General features: G+C 31.2%; 1 protein-coding gene across 7 annotated transcripts in view; it reads left to right on the top strand.

The window, feature by feature from the left end:
- Positions 1 to 13,270, top strand: part of RPS6KA6 (ribosomal protein S6 kinase A6) — a 216,646-nt gene that overhangs the window by 163,611 nt on the left and 39,765 nt on the right. For all 7 annotated transcript variants that reach the window (XM_074358873.1, XM_045512667.2, XM_074358875.1 and 4 more), the window contains 6 exons: positions 1,837 to 1,943; positions 2,233 to 2,270; positions 7,394 to 7,536; positions 10,877 to 10,947; positions 11,191 to 11,279; positions 12,077 to 12,135. In XM_074358873.1, the coding sequence (XP_074214974.1) occupies positions 1,837 to 1,943; positions 2,233 to 2,270; positions 7,394 to 7,536; positions 10,877 to 10,947; positions 11,191 to 11,279; positions 12,077 to 12,135 (507 nt within the window). The remainder of the gene's footprint in view (positions 1 to 1,836; positions 1,944 to 2,232; positions 2,271 to 7,393; positions 7,537 to 10,876; positions 10,948 to 11,190; positions 11,280 to 12,076; positions 12,136 to 13,270) is intronic.

The raw sequence follows: 13,270 nt of genomic DNA, 5'->3' as shown, positions 1-13,270 counted from the left end.
AAAAAGACTAAAAATACATTTTTTGAAATCCCGTTTATCCCTTCCCACCCTCCACCCCCTTGGCAACCACAAGTTTGTATTCTCTGTCTATGAGTCTGTTTCTGTTTTGTATTTATGCTTTGTTTTTTTTTTTTTAAGATTCTACATATGAGTGATAGTTAAACAAGATTATACTGTATAGCACAGGGAAATATACACAAGATCTTATGGTAACTCACAGAGAAAAAAATGTGACAATGAATATATATACATTCATGTGTAACTGAAAAATTGTGCTCTACACTGGAATTTGACACAACATTGTAAAATGATAATAAATCAATAAAAATGTTAAAAAATACATTTTTGTATGCTGAAGAATTTTATACTGTATGTCATATAAGTTTTAGAGGGAATGATACCTCCCCAAATTTCTCTACTCCCCCAATACACACAAAGACACACATACACAGGAACAAACACACAAAACTCTTAAGCCATGCCATATTTTGCTAATATCAAAAAATATAATGGGATGAATGGCTGGTAATCATAAAGCTTCCAGTTCTTCCAGAGTTAATTTATAGACTTAACAAAATTCCAAACAAAATCTCAATAGAATTCTTGTTTGTTTGAAATTGACTGATTTCATCAGCATACCTGGAAAAGCAAACAAATGAAAAGAACTAAGACATTTTCAAAATAAAGAATACCTTTTCATTGCCCTACCGGTTGTTTAAAATTTTATAAAGCTGCTGCTATAAGCAAAAAATCATAGTTTCAACACCAGATTAGACACAAATTGTGTAGTCCATGAATATTCTGGAATATATGAATTACCATATATTATTATAATAGAGGGAGAATCACAAGTTAATGGCAAAGAAATTGATTGTTCAGTAAACAGTATATGAAAAATTGGTAAAATATTTCAGAAAAAAACATTTTAAATTGTCATCACTACCATATAGAAAGATAAATCTTGCTTACATTATAGAGCTAAATCTGGAAAAAAGTTTATCCTAAAAGAAAATGCAGCTGAATATGTAGTTGACTATTGAATGGAAATCTCCTTAATCATTAAAGTAATAGAGGAAAACCATAGAGAAATTATATATAAATTTGACTACATAAAATTAAGAATTACTGGACATCAAAAAACAATACAAAGTAGGAAAATATTTACAAATAATATAGAAGACTGACATTTTTAATATTTAAAGGGCTTGTACCAATTGAATAATCAGTAAGTAAATAATGGAAAATAGACAAAAATATTACTGATAATTCACTAAAAAGTAGAAAGGTGACCAGACATGGAAAAATGTATAGCCTAAGAATCAAAATTTAAAACAACTGATGCCATTTTTGTATCAAATTAGAAAATATCTTTTAAATGGTAATATTCAGTGCTATCATGGATATGGTGAGACATGCTTTCATAAGCTGCTGTTGGGAGTAGAAATTATTGTACTTACCTTTTGGCAAATAATTTTGTTGTGTATGTCAAGAATCTTAGACTATTTATTCTTCTTGACCACCTAGCATTTGCTGTTTTATTTCTCAGAAATCCATTTTCCATGCATATCAAAAATACGTATGTGTATTACAGTTATTTATAACACTGAAAAACTATAAATAACCTAAATAAATATTTAAGTAAATTATAGTAAATTAGTGAATTGATATTGTACAGTTATTGAAAACTCTTTATAAATAAGTTTTGAAGATATAGAAGAAAACCTATCTACTTTTATTTTATTTGTTTAGATTTGTCTGTTTAATGGTTTTTAAAGAAGAAAATTTAAATAAATTCAACATTAAAAAATCAAGTAGTAAATTATTATTTTATTCTAGGTTCTGTTTACAGAGGAAGACGTGAAATTCTACCTCGCAGAACTAGCCCTTGCTTTGGATCATCTGCACCGTTTAGGAATTGTATATAGAGACCTGAAGCCAGAAAAGTAAAGTTATATTCTCTTTATGTGTCCCTGTTACCGGTAGTTCTATAACTACTTTTTCCCCATTAAGTCTTTTATTTTAAATATTATGTGAAAATATATATGAATTATACAATTATATGAAACTTATAAAAAGTAATCTTCATAAGATACTCATTGATTTTAAATTAGTCATTTAAAAATTTTCCTGCATATCAAATATATATTGACCTAATTTATGATGATTTTTATGTAAATGTTGTATATAAAAATATTTTATCCCATGTTGTTGAATGTGAATTTTGATTTACAGCATTTTGCTTGATGAAATAGGACATATCAAGTTAACAGGTATGCAAATTTTCTCACTCTTTAAGCCTGTTTTATATTTTTTGTAATTTTAATATATATTTGTCTAAGCCTGTTTTTTTCCTCTTTCTTGATTTAATTTGCCTTTTATTCATCTCTCTGGTAAACTAAAGTTCCTTTAAAGGGTAGATAACACAATATGTTCTAATTGTAATACCAAAAAATTATATAGGAAAGTCGCTAAATTCACTAGGAAATGACATTTGGTTTTCTAGGTAAAAACACATCATCTTCATTTCAGTTTGAACTGAAAGATTTATCATAAGTAGTTATCACATTTGAAATATGGTGAATTATAAACTTTAAACCAGATGTTTCATAATCAGGTTCATTTTATTCTTTTTTTTTAAAAACATGTTTTATTTTACTTTATTTTCAATATTGAAGGCTTACCGTATGTAACATACTGTGCTAATTTTCACAGGCCTCTTAGGCATAAAGTATCCTTATTATACCATTAAAAAAACTTTTTATTTTCAAATAATTGTAGACTCACGTTAGGTTTCAAAATTAGTCCCAAGAGGTCATGTGTACCCATCACCCAGCTTCCCCAAGGTGACATTTTACAAAATTACACTACATTATCAAATTTAGGGAATTGATTGGTACAGTAAAACTAACTGGACTATATACTTTACTTGGATTTCACCAGTCTTTTGCATGTATTCATTTTTTTATTTGTCTTTGTGTATAATTCCATAATATTTTATCCACATATATATATTTGAATACTGTCACCACAATCAATAAGCAGAACTGATCCATAATCACAAAAGAACTCTCCTGTGCTGCCCATTTATAGTCACACCCTCCCCCACTTCCCTCACTCCTGGCAACCACTTACAAGTTTTGGACCTCTAAATTTGTTATTTTAAGAATATTGTATAAATAGAACCATAGTGTAATCACACACCTGAACATTTATCTCAGAGAAATAAAAGCTTACATACGCACAAAAAACTATACATGAATTTTCATAGCGGCTCTATTTGTAATAGCCCAAGACTGGAAATGTACCAAATGTCCTTCAAAGAGTGAATGGATAAACAAACTGTGATTCATCTATACAATGGAATACTACCCAGCAATAAAAAGGAAAGAACTCTTGATAGATGCAACAACTTGGATGGATTCAAGTGCGTTATGCTGAGTGAGCATAATCAGTTTTGTCAAAAATAGTACAGCAAAGGACCTTTATGGAGTGGTGTAAATCTCTTAAAGGTAACAGAGGATAAGAAAATTCTCTTCCCTTCTTCCTTCTCTCTGGAATGGCCACAGAAGCCAATGTTCTGCTCTACAAGGTATGTTATATTAAGCTGGACTAATCTCAAAAACTAGGTTTTATTACATGTAATTTTGAAATAAAATTGCAGAGTTTAAAAGCCTTAAAGTGTAGAGAAAGAACATAGTAGCACATTGAAAATATTTTTTAAATTATGCTGAAAATCATAATGCATTTAGTTATTATACAAGGATAAGTAATTTTTAACTGAAAATACTCAGCATGGTTAGAAAATCAATTTCAAGGGATCCTAAAATTAAGTATTAATGTTGTACTTTATTTTAAAAGAGAAATACAGGACTTACAATGTCTTTATTTATAGAATTAAGGTATAATTTACATAGAGTAAAACTCATCCTTTGAATTCTTGTGATAATAGAACTATTCCATATCTTGACTGCATCATTGTCATTATTGTGGTTGTAATATTGTAATATAGTTTTGAAGATATTACCATGGGGGAAACTGGCTGAAAGATAAATAGGACATCTGGAGTATTTCATATAATTGCATGTGAATCTGCAGTAGTTTCAAAATACGAAATTTATTTTTTAAAATATAACTTTTTGTGTATAGTTCTGCAAGCTTTGACAAATGCATATAGTCTTATAACCACTGCCAACATCAAGATATAAAATAGCTCCATCACCCCCCAGAATTTCCCCCTTATAAGTCACTTCTCCCTTTACCCCTTGACAACCGCTGCTGTTTGGCCCTATGGTTTTGCCTTTTCCACAGAATAATATAGAGGAAGACAGTCTATAGTCTTTTGAACCTGGCTTTATTAACTTAGTATAGTGCACTTGATATTCATCCATATTGTTGTGTGTATCAATAATTTTTTTAATTTCTGAGTAGTGTTCCTTTTATGATGGTACCATGATTTGATTATCCAGTCTCCAAGTAAGGGGCATTTAGATTGTTTCCTGTTTTTGACAGTGACAAATAAAGCTGCTATAAATATTCATGTATAGGTTTTATGTGAACATAAATTTTTATTTCACTTCAGTAAATACCAATGTAGTGGGATTGGTTGGTTGGTCGTTTGGTAAGTGTATATTTAATTTAATGAGAAACCTCCAAACAGTTTTCCAAAGTGGTTTTACTATTTTGCATACCCACCAGTGATGCCTGAGAGCTCCAGTTACTCTGCATCCTTGCCATTACTTGGTTTTGTCAGTATTTTTTTGTTTTAGCTTTACTAATAGCCATATAAAAGTATCTTTTGGTGGTTTTAATTTGCATTTCCCTAATAACTGACGATATTGAGCACCTTTTCATGTATTTATTTCTTTGGAGAAGTATCTGTTCAGATTTTTTGCCCATTTAAAAAGTTGGATTGTTTGTTTTCTTATTTTTGAATTTTGAGGGTTTTTTTGTAACATACTCTAAATACAAGTCGTTTGTCTGATATGTGATTTGTAAATGTATTTTCTCCCAATCTGTAGCTTCTTTTTCATTTTCTGTACAGTATCTTTTGAAGAGCATTTAAAATTTTGAGAAAATACAGTTATCAACTTTTTTCTTTTATGAATTATACTTTTGTTATTGTATCTAAAAAATCCTTACCTCACTCAAGATCACAAAGATTTTCTCCTATATTTCTCTTGGAAACTTACAGTTTTAGGTTTTAGGTTTTACATTTAGTTATATGATTAATTTTGATTTAATGTTTGTTTATGGTATAAGATGGGTTTTTGTATATTGTTATCCTATTGTTCTGGCAATATTCATTGAAAAGACTGACCTTTCTCCATGGAATTGCTTTTACACCTTTGTCAGAAATCAGTTGGCAATATATAGCCAGTTCTGTTATAATTCAACACATATGATCTTAAAAATCACTGTACTATGCATAATTGCATAATAAAAATACAAGACATGGATAAAATGGGGTTAGGAGTTTAACGCTAAAATATATACTTGGTGACACATTAAAGAAAGATAGGAAAAATAATGGCATTGTTCTAAATATGTTCTAGATGATTAAGAATATATAAATACTACAATAAATATGATACTTTACCTTGAAAAAAAATCCTGAAATTTGCTTATAGAATTGGCATCAGAAAGATTGCAGTTTGTAAGTTATTGTGAAGTAGTGGGAGGTAGATTATCTGGAATTGGGAGTTATAATACTACAGGTGGATAGGAGTGGCTTGAACACACCTGATGTGCTGAAATAGCTGATAGATGTTTGAGGTGTGTGCATATATGTATTTCTACTTGGCTTGATTCAACTAGGTGCAGTTTTTTAGTATTTCACCTAGTGTTTCTTGCAGACAAAATTGTACATAAACCAACCTGAAATTTGAAATTCATGTTATGCTCAAATTGTTTCCTAATATATGAATCACATAACAAACTTGCATTTTCAAAACAAACATCATAGCAGAACTGACTGTATGTGTCAGTGTATTCTTGGACACTCTTCTGCTGCATTTATATATATATATGTGTGTGTGTGTGTGTGTGTATAGAGAGAGAGAGAGAGAGAAAGAGAGAGAGCGAGTGAGCAAGCACCTTTCCCTAGTACCACACTGTTTTGATTACTGTAGCTTTATAGTATTATTGAAGTCAGGTAGTGTGAGTCCTTGAATTTTTTTTTTTCCAAAATTGTTTTGGCTATTCTGTTACCTTTGTCTTTTTATATACATTTTAAATTCAGATTGTTGATTTTTATAAAAGAAATCTTGCTTGGATTTTCACTAATGTTTCATTGACTCATAGATCAGTTTTGGGAGAACTGACATCTTTAACAGTATTGAATCTTCCAAACTATGACCAGTATGTCTCTCCATTTACTTAGATCTATTCTGATTCTTTTCATTGGTGTTTCTTGTGTTTAGCATACAGCTCTTGCATATAGATACTTTGTATATTTGGATACTGTGGATTTCATGAGGGGTTTTTTGGTGATGTTATAAATGGTACTTTGAAAATTTCACCTTTCAATTTTTCAATGCTAATATATAGAAATAAAATTGATTTTATGTATTGATGCCTTTTAGCTCTTTGAAGACCTTAAACAAAAATGGAAGCTCGCCAAAGCAAAATTTGCTTTTCTAATATTTTAAAAAGTGCAAATTACTCTTTTTTGTCTTAGTCTATTTTATTTTTATTTTTAAATTTTAAAAATTAATTATTATTGAAGTATAGTTGATTTACAATGTTGTGTTTCTGGTGTACAGCATAGTGATTCAGTATACAGATATATATATTTGTTTCATATTATTTTTCATTGTAGGTTATTGCAAGATATTGAATGTATTTCCCTGTGCTATACATTAGGACCTTGTTGTTTATCTATTTTATACATAGTAGTTTATATCTGTTAATCCCAAATTCCTAATGTATCCCTCCCTCGCCCTTTCTCCTTTGGTAACCATGAGTTTGTTTTCTATGTCTGTGAGTCTCTTTCTATTTTATAAATAAGTTCATTTGTATCATTTTTAAGACTCCACATATAAGTGATGTCATATGATATTTGTCTTTCTCTGACTTAGTATGATAATGTCTTAAGTCTATTTTAAAACGTAGATCACTATGACAGCTTTAATTTGTTCTTTCAAAATTGTTGCATAGTATTCTGTTAGACATGAAAACGTGTATTTTGAGTATGAGGTTTAACTGAGCAATTTTAAATAGTCTTAAAGAATACTATTATAAAATGCAGGCTGTTTTCCATTATTGGTCTCACAGGAACTTTCTTAATGGTAATCATAGGCCACTCATGAATAGGTTTAGTTCTTAGTTTTGTTTCTTTTTGTATTTTCTATTTTCTGAAGATCTTCAGATATGTCTTTATGTAATATTGTTACAGATTTTGGACTCAGCAAGGAATCGGTTGATCAAGAAAAGAAAGCCTACTCATTTTGTGGTACAGTGGAATATATGGCTCCTGAAGTAGTAAATAGGAGAGGTCATTCCCAGAGTGCTGATTGGTGGTCATATGGTGTACTTATGGTAAGTACTGTTTTTTTTTAAATCATGCCAATATAAAATTAATATTGTTTATAATGTTAATCTGAGTTTTGGGATGTGTTAGGTGAAGATAGGGTTCTGAAAGTTCTTGACTGTCATTAAAAACTTGTGATTGGCTAGCTGTTATATAATAAGAGTTAGGATTTTGGTGTTCTGATTTCTTCTAAAGTTGCTAGATTAAAAGGTAAATGACAGCATTCTTTTATAAATTATTCAGATTTAAAACTTAGAAAAAGGCCTACCAGATTTTAGATTTCAGAATGCTGTGTTTAGCAGTTACATGGTATTTTAATTAGATATCACAGAATTTAGCACCTTACTGTATAGTCTTATTGTCGCATTGTTTCAAGCATGTCCCTAGAAAGACTTTAAACCTCTTCAGGAGATCAATCCTGTTTTCTACTACTTTTCATCTCCCACAGTATCTAGCATAGTAAGCATATGGACTGACTAATTTGCTTGAAGATTAAGCATAGAGTTTGTAGTATTAAGTAGGGTGATAAATGAATAGCTATTGAATCAGATATAATTTGCTTTCGAAGCCTAATAATCCATCTTTGCCTATTTATCACTGAATTACTGTATGATACATCGATATATTAAGTGGCTGTTGTAAGCCTGGCATTTGGTGAGGGCAGTGTGGTGGGAACAAACTAGGAGTACAACATTTGGCATTTTCTATGACTTGAGAAGGCATGCTATCTGGTTGGAGAAACAAATGGAATAGCTAAATAAACTGTCTGGAAGTACCTTGGGAATTCAGGCAAGGATTCATATAAGTTGACGTAGGAAAAGCAGAACTGGTAGAACTAAAATCAAGCCCTGAAGGATGGGTAAGATTTAAATAGTTGCATGTCAAGAAGGATTGTTCTGTGGTAATATTAGGAAAGACCTGGAGAACCAGTTTGACTAGAGTGGTAGTGGAAAATGAGGGTAAAGGTGGAGGAAATGAGGCTATAAGCTTATAAGCATTTACATACAATTCTCTGGGTGGTAGGAAACTTTTGTAGATTCTTTTTTTTTTTAACATTTTCTGTTGATTTATAATCATTTTACAATGTTGTGTCAAATTCCAGTGTTCAGCACAATTTTTCAGTTATACATGAACATATATATATTCATTGTCACATTTTTTTCTCTGTGAGCTACCATAAGATTTTGTGTATATTTCCCTGTGCTATACAGTGTAATCTTGTTTATCTATTCTACAATTTTGAAATCCCGTCTATCCCTTCCCACCCTCCGCCCCCTTGGCAACCACAAGTTTGTATTCTATGTCTATGAGTCTATTTCTGTTTTGTATTTACACTTTGTTTTTTTGTTGTTGTTGTTGTTTTGTTTTGTTTTTTAGATTCCGCATATGAGCGATCTCATATGGTATTTTTCTTTCTCTTTCTGGCTTACTTCCCTTAGAATGACATTGTCCAGGAGCATCCATGTTGCTGCAAATGGCATTATGTTGTCAGTTTTTATGGCTGAGTAGTATTCCATTGTATAAATATACCATATCTTCTTTATCCAGTCACCTGTTGATGGACATTTAGGCTGTTTCCATGTTTTGGCTATTGTAAATAGTGCTGCTATGAACATTGGGGTGCAGGTGTCATCCTGAAGTAGGGTTCCTTCAAAAATCCACAAATGACAAATGCTGGAGAGGCTGTGGAGAAAGGGGAACCCTCCTACACTGCTGGTGGGAATTCAGTTTGGTGCAGCCAGTATGGAAAACAGTGTGGAGATTCCTTTTGTAGATTCTTAAACAGGATGGTAATTAAAGAAAAAATGTATTTTAGGAAGATTAGCCTTGATAGCATTATATAAATGGATTGGAAATGTAGGAAACTAGAAGTAGGGAGACCAACAAGTTCTCCTTAGAAGACAGTTGTAAGGTTACACAATAAAAAAGGGAAATCTTAAAGACATTTCAAAGGAAGAAGTAGCTGACCTTAGTCACAGATTAAATGTCACAGATGAAGCCGAGAGGAAGGGTCAAAAATAAAGATACATCTAAAATGTATGAATTTTAGGGGATTGAAAGAGTGGTATTTCAGTGGAAAAGAGATAGCTGGGAAGGACAGCTGGTTTTGGAAGTGGGGAAAGAACTTATTTTTAACATGTTCCATAGGTTACTATAGGTTAGTCTTTAACCTTGTGGTAGTAATGAATTAGGAGAGGGCAGTGAAGAGAGCATCAGAATCATCAGGAGACCTTAAAAAACAAACAACAAATAAACAAAAACAACAAAACACTACTATGCCAGCCAGCATATAGTTTATTTGAGGGGAAAATGTGATTTGAATATACTATCCTTCTCTTTTTCTTTTTATTCTTGCCATTTCCACCTCTTACTCCTCCAGTCCCCAGGAAAGAATCATTACTTTAGGTTAGAGATAGGGTTCTGGAGCTTGAGAGAGATGTCCCACATACACCATACTTCCCTTCTTCTTCATTACCTTTTTGTGACTCCTACCCCTACTTCTTCATTCTCCAGTTGAGAACCATTACTGTCAATACGGAAGGGAAGACTTCCGTTTCCCTTCCCTGAGATAGACTGAAGCTGGAACTGATTTTGAGAGTCATCAGAGTGTAGGAAAGAGTTGAAAAGATAAGCTAATTAAGTTTGTGAGTTCAAATAAATGAACAAGGACTGAGGCCAAAGCCATTATTCAATATAAGCTGAAGATTTAAATATTAGGGATATAAAAACTTTTCTCTTTAATGAACTGTAATGATCTTCATTTTCAGACTTACTTTTTAAATTATTTAATGTTCTGGATATCTGCATTGCAATTAAATCTCTTAGGGAAAATATTTTTGTGCTGTGTACAACCATCTCAGATTAAATATATATATATATATATATATACATAGTGTGTAGTGTGTGTAGCTTCTTGTTTGGTTCCTTTTTTAGGGGAGTGAATGGAATGAGAATGATTATCCTTCCTGAGCGTGTGTGAATTTGAAATGGTTCTGTGCTTATTTTTACTTTTCTTTCATTGTCAAATATTTGCTTTAAAGGCTTATCTTTGTTTTAAAAGAAAATGCCTTGTGTATTTCCAAATTGCTTTGGTTTGGGGAACTTGGCCAAATAAGAACTGAAAAAAAATTGATTGGTTTCATTTGTTTCAAGTCAGCTTTCACATATAGTAGGGTATCTGAAGTCTATTTCCTTAAGTCACCTAGTTTTCTGGTCATATTTTGACCTACTATCATGTAGATCCTGCATAATTTGATGATCATGTATTATAAGTCTCCTTTTTTCCTAAAGATTTTCATTGTATATTCTAAGTTGTGCTAAATGGACTTGTACTGTTTTTTGTTTTAGTTTGAAATGCTTACTGGTACTCTGCCATTTCAAGGTAAAGACAGAAATGAGACTATGAATATGATATTAAAGTAAGTGTAAACACTGTTTTTTTTTCTTTTGGGAAAAATTTCTTACTTTTGGTTTTGAGAAACTTGTTACAATTTTCATTTGATACAAAAGAACGTTTTTCACACTGTCTCGTTCCCTTCTCCTGCCATATAGGGAACATTTTATGCCATTGTGGAAAGCATTCTTTAAAATTCTTTTTGGGATTTGTCAATTTGGAAGTATGGCTAGATTTAAATGAAATTTTCTGAAATCCTCTTTTCCAGAGCAAAACTTGGAATGCCTCAGTTTCTTAGTGCTGAAGCACAAAGTCTTCTAAGGATGTTATTCAAAAGGAATCCAGCAAACAGATTGGGTATTGTTTATTTTGTTAGCTTTTATAACAATATACTACATGCTTTGGGAGGATAATTGTAACTTTGTTTTCTGGCTTAAGTTCATTTACTGCTGCTATATATTTATACCTGGAATTTTGCACTTTGTATATGCAAAGATTCCAGAAAACTGTTATGTCCATGATAAAAAATGGAGTGGTTTAGTTATTCAGAACTTCTGTTTAATATATATCATTATGTATATCATATGAATGTCTCTTTTGACATAATTCACAGAATTTTCCCCTGTGTAGGTAATCCTTTTAGATATTTGAAGATAATTATTTTGTCCCTTCCAATATTCATCAAGGTAAATATTATGTTTCCATAACTGCTCATTATTTGGCCACTTTCTAGTAGCCTTTCCCTGGATCCAAATGTGCTCCTATTATTTGTGTTCTTGTATTAAAATTTTAGTGTCACTTTACTTGTTGCATTTTTAAAATTTCAGCATATAGATATGAGGTCATAAACTGAATTATGAAGAAAAGAAAAAATATTTAAATTTTAGTGTTATGTTAAACATGATTTTGATTTGATTCAGAAAGCATTTCAGTATTTCATGATACTCTACATGCTTCAGTATGAACATCAGCTATTTTTTTATCATATTAAATTCAAAGGACCAATTAGAACATCAGATAATAAGTCACAAACTTTTCACTACATGGAATCTATGAAATGTATGTACTTCTGTTTATGAATGATAGCCTGAAAGCTAGGTAGGCAGATTAAAAAAAAAAATCATACTGGTAAAAAATTCTTTCCGTTTTTATAGGTTCAGAAGGAGTTGACGAAATCAAAAGACATCTTTTTTTTGCAAATATTGACTGGAATGTAAGTTCAGTAGAAAGTTTGTTACTGTGTACCTTTAATTAGAGCAAAAACTGAAGAGTAAATGGTAATATATGGACTTTACTGATAAACTTAATCCATTTGTTTTATATTTAGTATTAGATTTTTATTTATAGGTGTAGCATATCATGGCAGTTACCTTGAACCAGTAGGTGTGTAGATGGTATTAATTAATTTTTGTTTCTCATTTGTCTTACCTGTTAAGTGTGGTTAACGTTCTCTCCTATTCTAGGTTGAGGAATGTAGGGGGAAGAAGAGAAAGGAGAACAGGGATGAATGATAGGGCAGATTCTTATAGAAAAAAATGAATTCTAAAGCATATGAAATGTTATTTAATTTCAAATGGTTCTGTGCCATGTATTTGAATAAACAGGTTGATCACCCACTGTGAATTGGGTGCCCCTGAGGAAATACAGCTGATACCCGGATTTGGGTGCCCTGATGATCATGTTAAATTTGTTAAGAAGTGAATATCATTGTATAGGTATTTCACTAAATTTTGAGAGGACATGAAAACAGAAACATTGAGACATTCTGCTAAGTCATGTATTGAAATTTTTTAAGCTTCAACTCCCAGACTAATGAGCTTTTCTTAGAAAAGCTTACTTTTTGATGTTGTTTTTGCAACACAACTTTATGTATTTTATGTACAATTAATCATCATAGGTAAGCTTTTCTGATAACTTAGTTCTAGCATTGATACTGAAAATTTTTCCGAAAGAGAAAGTGTCTCTTTTGATCTATAATAAAGAGGTAGAAAGCCCCTGTTCACTAACCAAATTATTATTTCATCTGGCTTATAGAACAACTTTCAGAAGGCAATATTTTGATTTATTTTTTATAATTGGAAAACCATAATATAACATAAGCCATTAGTATTAATAACCTAAAATGCTACTCAGTGGACGTGCTGCATGGGAATCTGTTCTTTGTCATATCTGTATGCATCCTTCTTTCAGTATTGTTGCATCCCCTTGTCATTTTTTTCTACTGCTTTTCTACTCTTCCTTTTCCCTTAACTAGACAAACTGGAAATTATTTTTCCATCATTTTTATATCTAAACAGTTTATGTTTATTGTCCTTAAATAACAAAGGAGCAGAATGTTTACATATTTA

This window comes from Camelus bactrianus, chromosome X (assembly GCF_048773025.1).
Source record: "Camelus bactrianus isolate YW-2024 breed Bactrian camel chromosome X, ASM4877302v1, whole genome shotgun sequence".
Taxonomy (NCBI): domain Eukaryota; kingdom Metazoa; phylum Chordata; class Mammalia; order Artiodactyla; family Camelidae; genus Camelus; species Camelus bactrianus.
Note: the sequence above shows the minus strand (reverse complement) of the source record. Positions and strands in the feature narration are given on the sequence as shown.